Here is a 14,139-nt window from a genome sequence, read left to right on the forward strand (position 1 = left end):
GCAGAAGCTCCAGGCTCAGATTCTTACAACTCTAAGTCTCACAAGAAAGCCTGCCTTCTCCTAATGACTTGGGCATAAGCCCAAAATTAACTAGTTTAGGTAAAGCCTTTCATCCTACCTTGGGTCATGTGCCCATCTGTGAACCAATCACCTTCAGGGCAAAAGTAATGTTCTGATTGGCCAAATTGGAGTCACATGCCATACCTGGAGCTGAGGGTGAACTTAGTTCCTGTGGAACTTTTCGGAATGAGGAGAAGAGGTAAATTCTGGATGATCGAAAAATATCAAATGCCTGCTCTAGGGAAATTATGAAAATTAAGTGATATAACCCAATAAAGCACAAAATACTTGGCTTTTTAGTAAGCACTAAATAACTGTTAGCCTTTATTATTAATATTATTCTCATTAAGATTATGCCTTCTAAATTATATCTCCTATTGACTTAAAATTTTGGGAGGAAAGCTAGACTGCAATCTTCTCAAATTTAGTTTATTCTGACAGAAAGATAACATCTTTGCATTTTTTTCCCAAGGACACATTTGACATTAGGATTTTGATGGCTCGATCGGTCAAGTACACAGTAAACTTTATGGATGCAGAAGAGGCAGATCTCCATAGGTTTGTACCAATCAATGTTGCTCTGGATTTTAGAATCTTCTGTCCACCTCTTGCATCCCCAAAACTTCATTGCTGAGTTTTGCCGCTCGTACAGGAAAGAGATTTTAGGTATGAGTCACACATAGGCATGGTACAACATTACTGGTTTCATTTATTGTAAAATAAGAATAATGATGCCTCCTTCATAGGTTGCTTTAGAAATTGAATGAGAAAAATTAAATAGTAATAGCTTGTGCTTATGTAGCCAGACACTATTCTGAGCACTTTACACACAATGACTCACTTAATCCTCACAACAACCCTATGCAAATGGTACTATTGTTATCCCCATTTTACCAATGACAAATATGAGGCAGAGTGGAGCAATAAATTGCAAAAGGTCACAGAATCAATAAGTGTCTTAAAGCTAGGATTCGAATCATTCAGAAGGCTCCAGAGTCTGGGCTTTTTAACCATTCACCCAGGCCAGTGCCCATAATAATGACAAGAAGAGCTACTACTTATGGAGTCTTACTTTATACTAGGTTCTGTGCTAAGTAGTTTACAGGCACTGGCTCATTTTCAAAGAGGGCACTCGATAAATGTTAGTTTTTGCCCTCCTTCCCTCCGCCTGAAGAGACTCTGCAATGAAGACTCATTTTTCAGATGGTGATGTGAATCTTCTTTGGATGACCTTTAACTAGTATTTTGCCCTTTTCTCCCTGAGAAGACCAATATATTTTTTTCTGGGTAAGAAATTTAAGACCCAGCCAGATTATAATTTGCTTGGACTACAGAGGAAACAAGGATCACACTTTAGACGATGCAGCTGAATAAATCAAACCGTCATCTATCTTGATATTACAATGGACGGAGGGTGCTGTGTAAGTCAGGGTAGGCTAGAACATCATGCAATAACAAGAAAATTCGGTAGCTTATGATAATTCAGGTGTCTTTCTCCCCTAAACTATGTATCCACTGCTCACCAGCTTTAGCTCTGCACAGCATCACCCACCCCAGCAGTCAGGCTGGTGTGACAGCCTCTGTCTGGAATGATGCTGATTACTGAGGAAAAGAAGGAGCATGGCAAACTGAGTACTAGCAAAAAAAGCTTGTGCCTGGGAATGACACAGTTCACTTCTGCTTACATTTAATTGGTCAAAGTAAATCACATGGCAGCGCCTGAGCTCAAGTGAGTAGATAAATGCAATCCTGCTGTTCAGAGCAAGAGAGCTGGCGTTTGGAAGCAACTCTAATAACTACCATGGGTTCAGATGAAATTAACCTTTAATTGGCTTCATTTGCTGCTCTGGGCTACCTCCTGGGTCCCAGGGAATTTTTTGAAAATCCAGTCTATGTTGGTTTTCCAGGGATGATATCTATTCATTTGTGCATTGATTCGACAACTGTCTATTGAGATCCTATGGTGCATGCACAGATACAAAAAAGTAATTTTTTAAAGTCTACTTTCGAGGAGCTCATAGTTTAGGGGAATGCCAAAAATGGGAGGAAATAATTACAACGCAATAACAACAAATTAAATATGACAAGTACAACTCTAGAAATGCTCTGACTGCTGAAGGGTGGAAGAATTTAGGCCTTTGGAGGCACCATAAATGCAAATAATATGCAACCTACTTCACAGATCTCTAGAGCACTCCCTAAAATAAGTCTCCTTGGAGTGATACAGTCCCAGCGATGGACTCATAATACTATCTTTTAATTGTGAAACACTTTAAACTTTGCAATACACTCTCATATACATTTTTTTTTCTCATTTGTCATTAACAAGAATCTTACGAGGGAAGTAGGAGAGAGATTTTGTCACCCTTCAACAAATGAAAAAACTTAGGTTAAAGAATTTAAGTGACTTTCCTAGGTTCCACGTTTAAAGCAGGTCCAAGTATCTAGATTTTGTTATATCTTTTGCAGTATTCTTTCTATTCACACTTATTCTGCATTTGGCATAAACCATGGCCACTTCTGCATGAGTCTTGCTGGAGCCTGGTGGGAAGTTAAATTGCCTCCCTGAAAAGTAAATGAACTGTGACAGTGGCCTCTGAGCTTGATGTTCCCCCTTGTGATCCACTTCATTTTTTAGAGGCCTGAACAGCCTTACCATTTGAACAGCTGCGTGGGGGATCTGCCACAGCCCATGTTTTGGCTCCTTGAAGAATGGTTGTCACCTGTGTCCTGGGTTGTCTTTCTCTTCAGTAGTCAAACCCAGCTCCAGATGCTACACTCACCGAGTGGCATTCTGGGTCATTGCAGCACAGTGGTGTGGTTCTTGCAGAATTTTGTCAAGAAGCAACATTCTCAAATGTGCAGCATTACCGAGATATTAATCACACTGAGAGAATCTTGCTGCCAAAGCAAAAGTGTTTAAGAGAAAAAGAAAATAGTCTGTGAATGTTCCCATGATCTCACAAGTATATCTAGTATGTCAACAACAAAAAAATAATTTAAAGTTTCCTTCTTTCTTTTTATGTTTCCTTGCAGAGTAGAAATTCCCTTTGTGTTTCAAATGGCACAGTCTGGCCTCATCCACGGCCTGGCATTCTGGTTTGATGTGGCCTTTGTTGGATCTCTGTATGTATCATCCCCCTGCTTCACCTACTCTCTCCCGTACTGTCCTCTACAATTTGTAATTATAACTTTAATGCTTTTAAAAATTAATTTCAGCAACAATAATACTGGTTTCTATGTGTTTCAAAAAAAATAAGCACTGATATTACTTTTAGATTTTAGGGAGAAGTAAAAATGAGCTGGTTTTCCATAGTGTCATATCAGCTCTAGCTAAAATACTGTAAAACCGCTGAAGCCAATGGGTTGGGACTTGGAGGAGTGAGAGAGGGTCTGAGCTTTATTAACCCTCTTGTTCTTTTCCAGAATAAATGGGAGGCCCCCAAGCCCTGCCTTGGCTCCCATCACACCTGACTGTAGAACCTCTTATGTCTGGGTTAATACCTCAAGTCATATTTTCCCCCATTTCAAATCATAGCCTTCTGTTTCACAGTCTAGAATCCTTTTCTAATGAGCAGGCAGGCAGGTGTTACTAACGCTAATTGCAACATTAGGTAACTTTTCCATCCATGCACTCCTTTTTCCCTAATGCAAAGGTTTGAAAGTTGCAGGCCTTCAAAAGATGGGAAAGACCACCTACAAGCTGACGGTTCGGCTTTGGTGTTCCTTGTAAGGGCTGAGTTACTCCCACGCCCCCAAATCCTCCTGACTACCCTGCTCTCTGCCCAGGCTTCCTTGCGTATTCCAACCAGCAAAGAGATGTGATCTGAGTCACATGACCAGGCAAAAGGAAAACTTTTACAGTACACATGCCTCCACTCCTCATAAAAACATCCAGATTCATCTTTGCAGCTGCTGAGAAAGAATTACCCATGGGTCTGTGATAAATCTCAGGGGGTTTGGAGGGCTCAAGGACGGAGGGGACCCCAGGAAGCCTTGTCTGTCCTGACAATCAGAGAGAAAGAAAATGATATGCAAGTCATTCCTACACCACATAACCATGTTTGTTCAAAGAATCCATACATTTTTTCCTCTGACTTTTCCTCAATAATATCCATCATAAATGAATTTGTCCCTGCAAAGGTAAGGGAGATAAGCTTAAAGTGGCCTGCTTCCAGGAGGCAATTGCTTTGAAGTTAAATGCTTTATCTTAAAAAGCTGTAGAAAATTTGCTGTCTACTCCATAATATAGCTGAGTATATTTTGATATAAAAGTGGTTTATATTATTTAGTAGTTATATTATATATAATTCCCCTCCAAAATCTTCAAATCAAAATGTACCCTCTAGAGATTTACCCCACGGTTAATGTGCACCTATAAGCCCATAGTCACTGCCTAACTCCAGGGCCAGTGACCTCAGTGTTCGAAGCTCAGCAAGATGTTTATCATGTGAAATGAACCTCCATTTAAACACTCACACACGCACAAACACTCACAGGAATGGCAGTAGAGGTCATGTGCTCCAGATGTTTTTCTTGCTTCCAAAAGCCTCATCAGCTTCCCTGAGCAAGTTGGCATGACCCCACGAGAGGCCAGATTCCATATTTCTCACTCTGCCAGACTTTTCAAACAAATCAGTTCCCAATTTAACTCTTACTTATTGGGCTCCTCACGAACTTTGATTCGGAAATACAAATGGACAGAGTAGCCAAGTCCATGAGTTTGAAGCCTGGCTTTTCACCTGTCCTTTGTGTGACACTGGGCAGGTCCTTTAACTTCTCTGGGCTTAGTCCATAGGATTGTTGTTTAGAGTTAATGGGCTAACATACATAAAGCTCTTGTAGTACCCAGCATACAACAACTGCTCAATAAAACGAGCTATCATTATCTTAAATGAGTTCCATGAGTCAAAAACAATGAAAATTATTTATCAACCTAAATCCCCAGACCAATCCATTCATACAGGCCTAGAACATAATTGGCTTTCAACTCTTTTCTTGCCCTACAGGGTAACAGTGTGGCTGTCAACAGCCCCAACTGAGCCTTTGACTCACTGGTATCAGGTGCGGTGCCTTCTTCAGACTCCTCTCTTTGCCAAGGAAGGAGAGACCCTCTCAGGGAAAGTGCTGTTTGTAGCCAATAAACGGTAAGCAGGAAAGTACAGACACAATCCCACCTCTGCTTAGTGGGCACTGACTGGTGTGAGCTCAGAAGCTGGCCAGACACTGAGACTCTAGCATCAAAAAATGGACAGGAAGCTTTACAAAGCCCTGGCTGAATTTGCACAGATGTCCTCAGCTACAAAGCCTGCAGGACAAATGTCACCCTTGCACTGAGTGTAGCAAGGAACAGGAGCTTTGGGTAACTCAAGGGCAGTGTTCTCCACTTGACCATGGAGGAAGGAAGGAAATTCATCAGCTCATGGGAGTGCTTGCCACAGGCTTGAATTACTGAGTGCTTTAAATCCCACATCAGCTTCCTGGCCCTACTTACATCTGTCTAGCCACACACCCCCAAATTTAGTAAAATACAGTCGATCTATACTGCAGGGGTAGTGCATAGTGTATCAGACAGGACTGGCTATTTCCCTCTGGTAATGGATTTCAAGAGGTATCTACAGCAATTACTTTGATTTATCTCATTTTTTAAATGCTCTATTTTCTTTGACCTGGTTGGAGCTTCTCCTGGTTGAATTAGAGGAAAGACTGGCACAGTGGTTCAAGGACTTTCAGAGGTCTTTGAATGAGAATTCAACATTCTTCCCTCCCTACCTTCCACCTTTCTTGGGCCTGTGCTTGAACACTCCAGTGACAGAGAGCTCACCACCTCACAGGGCAACCCTTCAATTTGTAAAGTCTTTATTTCTTTAATTACCAAAACCTAGCATGCTCAAATATAAAATCAAAACTACAAAAGTATCTGGAGTCCAACTACACTCCTACCCTTCACCCTACTCCCCAGATATGATCCCTTGGTTTGTGTCCTTTTGTGTGATTTTCTGTGCATGCACCAAAAAAAAAAAAAAAAAAAAAAAAAAAAAAAAAGAAAAAGAAACCCCAAAAAAAAAAAAAAAAACCATTGAGGGGGGTTTGTTGTTTTACAAGATTGCACTAGCAGTCTGCGACTTCAGTTTTCACTTAGTAATAAATCCTGAATCTGTATAGATAAATCTGCTTTGTTCTTTTAATAGATACATAATAGTTGAGAGCATGAATATATCTTAATGTCTTTTAAAATTCTCTGATTGATGATATTTCAGTTACTTCCAATATTTTTTTGCAGTTGTGAAAAAAAATCTGTACTAAATATGCTTGAATATATAGCTTGCACAGTGACATGAATATTTCTAAATGATAAGCCTAGAAATAGAAATGATGGATCAATGAGTATGTACACAGTAGTTTGATAGATATTGCCTTTCTCAGTGGTTATGCTACCCACACCAGCAATCGATAATTTCTCCACATCTTTCTCTAACCTGGATGTTATCATTCTCTATGGTTTTTTGCCAATCTAATAGATCCAAAAATAATTTTTAAAAGTTGAATCTAATTGTTTTGGTTTGTATTTATTGATAATGTTAGATAATTTTTCATATGATCATTGGCTATTGATGTCTAATACTTTAGACAATGCTAATTATTAAAAAATTATTCTTGCTGTTTATCCTATATCCTACTTTCTATAAATTTTACTCATTGATCTTAGTTACATTTCTGAATTCAGAAGAAATAGGTCTATTCCAACCTCTAAATGGCAGTTGTTCAAATATTTGGAGAGTTCTACGAAATATCTTCAGGCTAACATCCTCGACTCCTCCCTTCTGTAAGAATGATTGTGAAATAGTCAGAAATTCTAAGTCCACCCCTCTGGAAATACGTAGGTAGTCAATGGCCCCTGTGAAATGTTTCTCAGAACAGCGTATGTATACAGATAAGTGTTGGGTATAGAGTGACAGCGACTACTGCTGTTTTGAGTATATACTTATAATAATGTAATTAAAGTTTAAATTAAGTTTGGGGGGGGCCATTTTACTTGAGTGTTTAGTCAATTAAAACAAAAAAAAAGTGCATTTTTATATGATCTGGTTTAAGTCCGATTAGTGTACAGCTGATTTTTGTCAACTTCGGTTTCAAATTTTTGCATTTATTCCACTCATGCATTCATCATGCTATTTTTAGATCCTTACTAGAGCGAATGGATTATTTTATTTATTTTTAAAATTCTTTTGTATAGCATATAAGTGAGTCCTACTATTTTGTATCATTTGAAAATTTAAAAAGAAAATTTTTATTTAAAAATTATGAAGCAGAAAGAGGCCAGGGATGAATTCTTCCATCAAAATTTGCATAGCTTAATCTACACCCTTTGTGTTTGGTCATGGAATTAGCTCAAAATCCACCCACCCGAACTCATATGCAGCCCACATTCCTTCATCAAGCCAGAAGGAAATATGATACAACCCTTGTTGAATGAGTTCCCCAGATAAGCTTCATCTCTGGTTTTATCATCATAGCCCAGTCCAATAACCCTACCAAAAAGGGAAATGAAGCTAATTGAACCTAGCTCTTATTAGTTTTTAGTGACAGCATAGTAGATCTCCAGTTATCAGAAGTTACTGTCTCCTTAAAGGGTTAATTAATTTTTTAATAGATAATATAGTCACACCATTCAAAATAAAAATGTATAAAAAGGTTTACAATGAAATAGTCTTCCTCCCAGTGCGAGACTGCATTCATGCCCCTCCTTCTCCTCCATCATATAACCGGTTGCTGTTTCTTACATATCCTCTTGGAGTGTCCTTCTGGATACAGTGTATTGGTAGAAAGAGGAATAGATGTATGTGTGTATACACATACACACACAATTTTCCCCTCCTTTTATATTTAAATGGTAACATTCTATATTTGTTTTCTATATCCTAATTTTCTCACTTAACAGTACATCTCAAAGATATTTTCATATCAGCACATTGAGCTCCTTCTCTTTCTTTTCCTTGAGTTATTGTAGTTCTGTATTATGGTCTTCCTTCATAAAAGTTATTGCTTCCTTCATAGAGGTGAAAGTTTCAATGTGGTTTTAAAAAATTTATAAGAAAATATTTGCTCACATTTTGTATCTCTACCATGGCATCATTTATCTAATGCATGTTTTACATTTGTTAGTAAATTTTACTATTTTTTAACTTTTTTTCGAATAATGTCTTTTTATTAATGTTTTGGTTGTTCATCATCCGATTAAAGGGATGCTTCTGGACAGCAGTTTGCAAGAAGCTTCTGTGGTGGTGAGAGATGTGATCGTCTTCATGCTGTTTCTCAACTCACACTCTCTCCTTCTGTGCTGTCACCGAGTCATACTGCTTCCTACAAATATGGCTCCTCCGTGAGTCTTTAGGTAGTTCCACATGTTCCAGTTCCAAGAACATTTCTGCCTCAAGAGCCTTATTCACCCCAATTCTTACACAAGATGTTACAAACTGGAAATATGCTTTTGCATTTCAGAAAATGCTCTTCGCTTTGAAGTAGTTCATTTCTACAAGCATTTTCCGAGATGTGCTGCCCTTAGGCTCTCCTGCCTCCTTTGGTACTTCTGTACTGTTTACAACCCTTGCTACAGCCTTCCAGGCCACTATTATTGCAGCATTGTTGTATTGCTGTTATTTGCCTACTTGTGAGCTTCCCAAAAGAGGGTCTGAGTCTTATTCTGCAGTGCATCCCTCCTTAATATAGTTCATAGACTCCACAATGTTGTGGAATGACTACCTGAATGAAGGAGTCATAAGCTGGTTACCCCTCTCTTATTAAGAATTTAGCCTGGCACAAATGAAAGAAGATGCTAAAATGTCATGGGCATACGGTACTTTTCAGGAGGAAGTGATGGAGGGAGGAAGAAAGTTCTTTACCTCACTTGTCTAGTAAATGGGGCCAGGTTTTGGAGTCTGATGTATCCTGGTTCTGTGTAGTCTCTTCTATGTACTGGTTAGTACTTGAGTGATCTCGGTCAAGTTAAAACCTCTCTGTAGCACCCCAGGTTTTCTGACCTCATCATCTACATACTAGAATTTATAATAATTGCCTCACTAGGCTTTTGTAAATATTAAAGGAGAGAAAATAGTATAGTAATTAACACATAGTAGGTCCACAGTAAATTTTAGTTCCATTTCTCTTATTCTCTTTCTTACTCTCATAGTATCTCATAGGATTTTTTGTTTTAAAATTATTGTTTTCCTTGGTATTTTCTACAAACCCCTCAGCACTTCTTGAATGTCGATGTTTTCCCACTATGTTTTCAGCAAGATGCTACCTCTTTGTTCTGTCTGGATAAGATCTCCTCCTCCCTTACTGTCCAATAATCTTTTAAACTCTGACCTCTTGGGAGAACTCGCTATGCAACCACACAGGTGTGACAATGGCTGCCCTTTTCTTCTCCGCCAGGACCATTTACGATTGTACTGTTAGCATTTTATTTTTGACAGCCTCCCATCATTCTTTACCTGTCATTCATTTGATTGCTTTGGACAATAAAATAGAACTTATCTTTTTTGTGAACTTTATGAAATTTATATCCCTAAAGTTTACAGAAGTGGTCTCTAAACTTTCTTGATCATGTGCGCCTATGATAAAAACACTTTATATATGTTCTGCTCAAGTATACTAATATTTCTCTTTTAATTATGTGTATGTACTACAGTAATAATAATAGAAAGCATAAAACTAAGCTCTCTCTATAGGTATAGATATATATGTATATACATTATATATTATATATTATACATACACACATACACACATGCATAGACATGTCTCTGTATATACACATATAGAAACTCATATAATGTGTATATTATGAAACATACAAAAATAGAAATAAAAAAGATGAATAGAAAAAATAAATATAGGCTGATTGTTGGATCTAGCTCAGCCACTTATCCTGTGCCAAAATGTTTTAAAACATAAATTGTAATTTTTGGATCTCTTTGAAGGACTGCTATACCCAGGTTTGCCAGGGGATTTGGTTTGTAAAGAGTTTGATAAGATTTAGGGTTTATGGAACTAGAAAAAATGCTGATCAAAGAATTAAAGCTTTTGAAACCTTCAGGTGCCGCTCGTATGATAATCATTAAAGTGCTCCACCTTGGACTTCACTGAAGATGAAACCTCTCACTAGCTATATATTTGGAATCAGAAGGAATTATTGTGTACTCTTAGGCACAGTGAAGTAATAGTATGTACTGGCGCAGCTTTAAGTGACATTTCTTTGTTCTACAATACTACCAAGATTCTTCTAGCTCTGGCTCATGTTCCCATCACATGGTTATTACTTACTTTGTAATGTTGTACCACATTATTCAAGATACAATCAGAATCTTACCTTTGTAAAATCCAAGAAGCTAGATGAACATATTGGATATCCTAATTCTTAACTGGTGATTAGAATCTAGTATCTAATGAATTCACTAGTGTTCAACATGTATTTGGTAAACAACTGTATTAGTTTCCTAGGGCTATTGTAACAAATTACCACAAAACGGGTGGCTTAAAACAACAGAAATTAATCCTCACGGTTCTGGAGTCCAGAAGTCTAAAATCAAGGTGTCAGCAGGGCCACGTTCCTTTTGAAGGGTCCAGGGAAGAAGCTTCCTGTGTCTTTCAGCCTCCGATGGTGCCTGGCAACCCTTGGTGTTCCCTGCAGCTCCATCCCTCTAGTCTCTGCCTCTGTCTTCACTTGGCCTTCTTCCCTACGTACGTCTCTATGTGTCTTCTCCTATTTTTGTAGGAACACTAGTCATTGGATTTGGGGCCCACCTTAATCTTATAAGACCTCATTTAAACTTCATTACATTGCAAAAACCCTATTTCCAAATAAGACCCCCTTCACAGGTAGTAGAGTTTAGAACCTGAACATATATTTTTGGAAGAATACAATTCAATCCATTATAGCAACTAACTGAAAAAATTTTTTAAAAACTTTCACGCCCTAGTATAATGTCTCACATCCTCTCTGGTGCATAGTCAAACCCCTTTGAAGAATTCTGGTCTACAGTCTGTGCCTGCTGAAGTTTTCATTCTTTCCTTTATTTATCAGTAAATCTACAGTTGACTTGGGCCATTTTTTCCCATGTTTTTCGCATGTTTTTCCTATGTTTCCTGCCACTTCCATTTCCCCACCTCATTCTTCTTTGATAGTCAGCCCTAAGCCTATCTTGCTATTGTACCTTCTGTTTTCTCTAATATTCTTTTGAATATTACAAAAGAAATATTGGTATTCAAAGCCACGATTTTGTATTCAAACATTGAACTAAGGTACTTCTCCATTTATGTCACTTGCTCCTCATCCATAAGATTTAAAATGATTAAGTCTGGCATAATACACATTGCTCAATAACTGGTTCAAAAGAATTAATAATTATTTAGGGTCATATATTTGTAGTCTTGGAAGATTATCCATTATTGATTATTTTATTATTGCACATAACTTTTGGGGTTTGCCGTGGACCTTCTGGGTATCTGGGCACTAGCATGACAGTGTTCCTGAGTGCTTTCTTTTCCTAAACTTTTAGATGAGGACACATTCTCCCTTGGTTAATGAATCACTCACTATCAAATCAATGAACCTAGGCAATCCTTTCATTATTAAGATTGTTTTGGTACGTTCATGGTGACCTATAAAGTATCTCTGTTGCTTAAAGCCATTTCATTGATGTTGGTAAAGCTTTCCTTGGTCAAAAAAAAATCACTTTGACCAACCAAGAGTGCCATTACCTTTATAATTTTTAGATGAAGAAATTATAGTTATCAAATTCTTCTAACAAATAAACAAGGCATTTCATTGCCTCATGCTAATATTAATAGCCTCCAAATAAACTCTCTTTCAAATATATAACAAATATGTACTCTTAAAACCTTCATGAGGTAGGTATGTGTCGAATATGCCCTAAACATATGTGAATAGCTAACCAGCCTTGTGAGATATGTTTTTGCTTTTGTTCTTTTTCCATACAGTCAGAGCTATGACATTCAGATCACGGCACTGGTAAACCAGACAGGCTTCAGATCTGGGAATATCCTCGATTTAAAGAATCCTTTCTTTAGGTAAGAAATGTTCTCATTCATTTCACACCTGTGTACATAAAATCTCAATTCACTGTATGATCAGGTAAAGAAGTTCAGAATAATTTCATCTTTCCTAAGAGTAGAAAAGGCATCAACTCTTCTGCTCCAGAGAGCCTTGGATCATGATATGAAGTTGAATATTTTTTGTTGTATTAAACAAAATTCAATATATAACAATCTGGTCGTGAAGCAAAGAGCCCTGGAGAGTCTACAAAGTGAATTCTGGTTCAACTGAGCTTTAATGAGCTGTGTGTCCTTAGGCAAAGTCACTTTTCTTCCGGCATTTGGTTTTCTCATCTGCAAAATGTGGAGTTTAAGGATGACTTCCTTTGACCTTCATTCACTAAAGGATGATTTTATATAGCAGTCATTCCAGTATGTACATCTAAAACATGAGTCCATTTAAAGTATATTTTTGAGACATTTTTGAGATCACGTAAGTCAGGACATACCTCTCTTTAGAAGCTATGTAGATTTTGTCTTGCCACTAATAACTTGCCACAATGAGATGAATACCACAAATGTTTCTGGAAAAATTCTCCACCTTTACACCTATTCAGTATAAGCTAATTAAAAATCCACATGAACTCAACCACACAAATAAAACCACTGGACACTGTTACTCTTCACTTCCTTAATAAAAAGAGACTGTTCCCTCATATTGTGATGTCTTCCACCAGGCTTTTACTCAAAGTATTATGTCTCTGTAGCACTGAAAAGCTTGAAAAGAAGAGGAAACTCAGGAAACCAAACCAAGAATTCTTTGGCAAAGATGGGAAAATGAAATTTTGACCTTAAAGTGGCGGGGATGGGAGCAGACAAAGCTGCAATTGTATATGTTGTGTACCAATTGTCACATATGATATGAATCTTCAAAATCTATTGCTAGTTAAGTATGTGGGTTTCATCTTTAATTCTGGGGAATGGAGGAGTCCTCACTCCCATCCCTTCTTTACACAATCCTGCCATATAAAGCAAAAGACACAAGTCATTTTGTGTCTTTTTGGAGAGAACAGCAGAATGACTACTCAGTACTGTTTAACCTGCCTAGCCTTCAGTTTTCTCATCTGTAAAATGGAATAACACCAACCGCACTGGGAGATTGCAAGGATTTTCATACCATGTCCCAGTAGTTAACAGTTCACATAATTAGTGCTCAATAAATCTAGTTTCCTTTCTTCCTCTCTTTTCTTCCTGTCTCTGATCTCTAACTCTCTCAATAATGTAAATAAATAATGATTTATAGTTCATTCCAAACAGAATCATTTAGATTTTGGGAACAGAAGTGAATTTTTGGAGGGCTTTAGAAAACTCACCTTTTGAATGCAAGAACCATGTACACTAGTAACACTGGAGTCCCATTTCCATGTCGTCTTATAAAAACAAGGTTTTTACCAAAAATCACCTAGAGAGGGCCTTGGTCTTGGCCTTGGCCTTGGCCAGCCTTGCTTTGTGTAAAGGCAGAATCACAATGGCCATAAGGGCAAAGTAAGAGCTTGTCAAAGGTCTAGTAATACCCAAGAGGGCCATGGCCCTGTCAAAACAGATGGACTGTTGAGAGAAAGGGAGATGCCTTTTCTCTTTTTCTCTCAGCAGCAAGTCTGACTGACATATTTAATTAAGCAGATGAGGGTACTTAAAAATGTGACTTCCCTGAAAAAGATTAACAGTAGTATCTACTTGATTTCAAGACTTACTTTAAAGCTATAGTAATCCAGGAAGTGTGGTACTAATGAAAGGATGACATGTAGATGAATGGAATAGAGGTCGCAACAGACCAAACATATATGTCAATTGATTTTCAACAAAACTGAAAAAGCAATTCAATAGAGAAGTGATAGTCTTTCAAAATTGGTGTTGAAATGATTGGATATCAGTATGCAGTGAACTTTCATCCATATTTCACCCCATCTAAAAAATTAGCTAGAAAGAGATTGTAGATTGAGATGTAAAACCTAAAAATAT

At 37.8% G+C, this 14,139-nt stretch overlaps 1 protein-coding gene across 1 annotated transcript in view; it reads left to right on the plus strand.

Annotated features, from left to right (window-relative positions):
- LOC102887693 (histone-arginine methyltransferase CARM1) overlaps positions 1–12,966 on the plus strand; it is a 200,375-nt gene extending 187,409 nt beyond the window's left edge. Inside the window, exons 11-15 of the mRNA XM_015594440.2 lie at positions 533–618; positions 3,097–3,186; positions 5,070–5,207; positions 12,064–12,153; positions 12,855–12,966. Of these exons, the coding sequence (XP_015449926.2) occupies positions 533–618; positions 3,097–3,186; positions 5,070–5,207; positions 12,064–12,153; positions 12,855–12,966 (516 nt within the window). The remainder of the gene's footprint in view (positions 1–532; positions 619–3,096; positions 3,187–5,069; positions 5,208–12,063; positions 12,154–12,854) is intronic.
- The last annotated feature ends 1,173 nt before the right edge of the window (positions 12,967–14,139 follow it).

This window comes from Pteropus alecto, unplaced genomic scaffold (assembly GCF_000325575.1).
Source record: "Pteropus alecto unplaced genomic scaffold, ASM32557v1 scaffold95, whole genome shotgun sequence".
In the NCBI taxonomy this organism is placed as follows: Eukaryota; Metazoa; Chordata; class Mammalia; order Chiroptera; family Pteropodidae; genus Pteropus; species Pteropus alecto.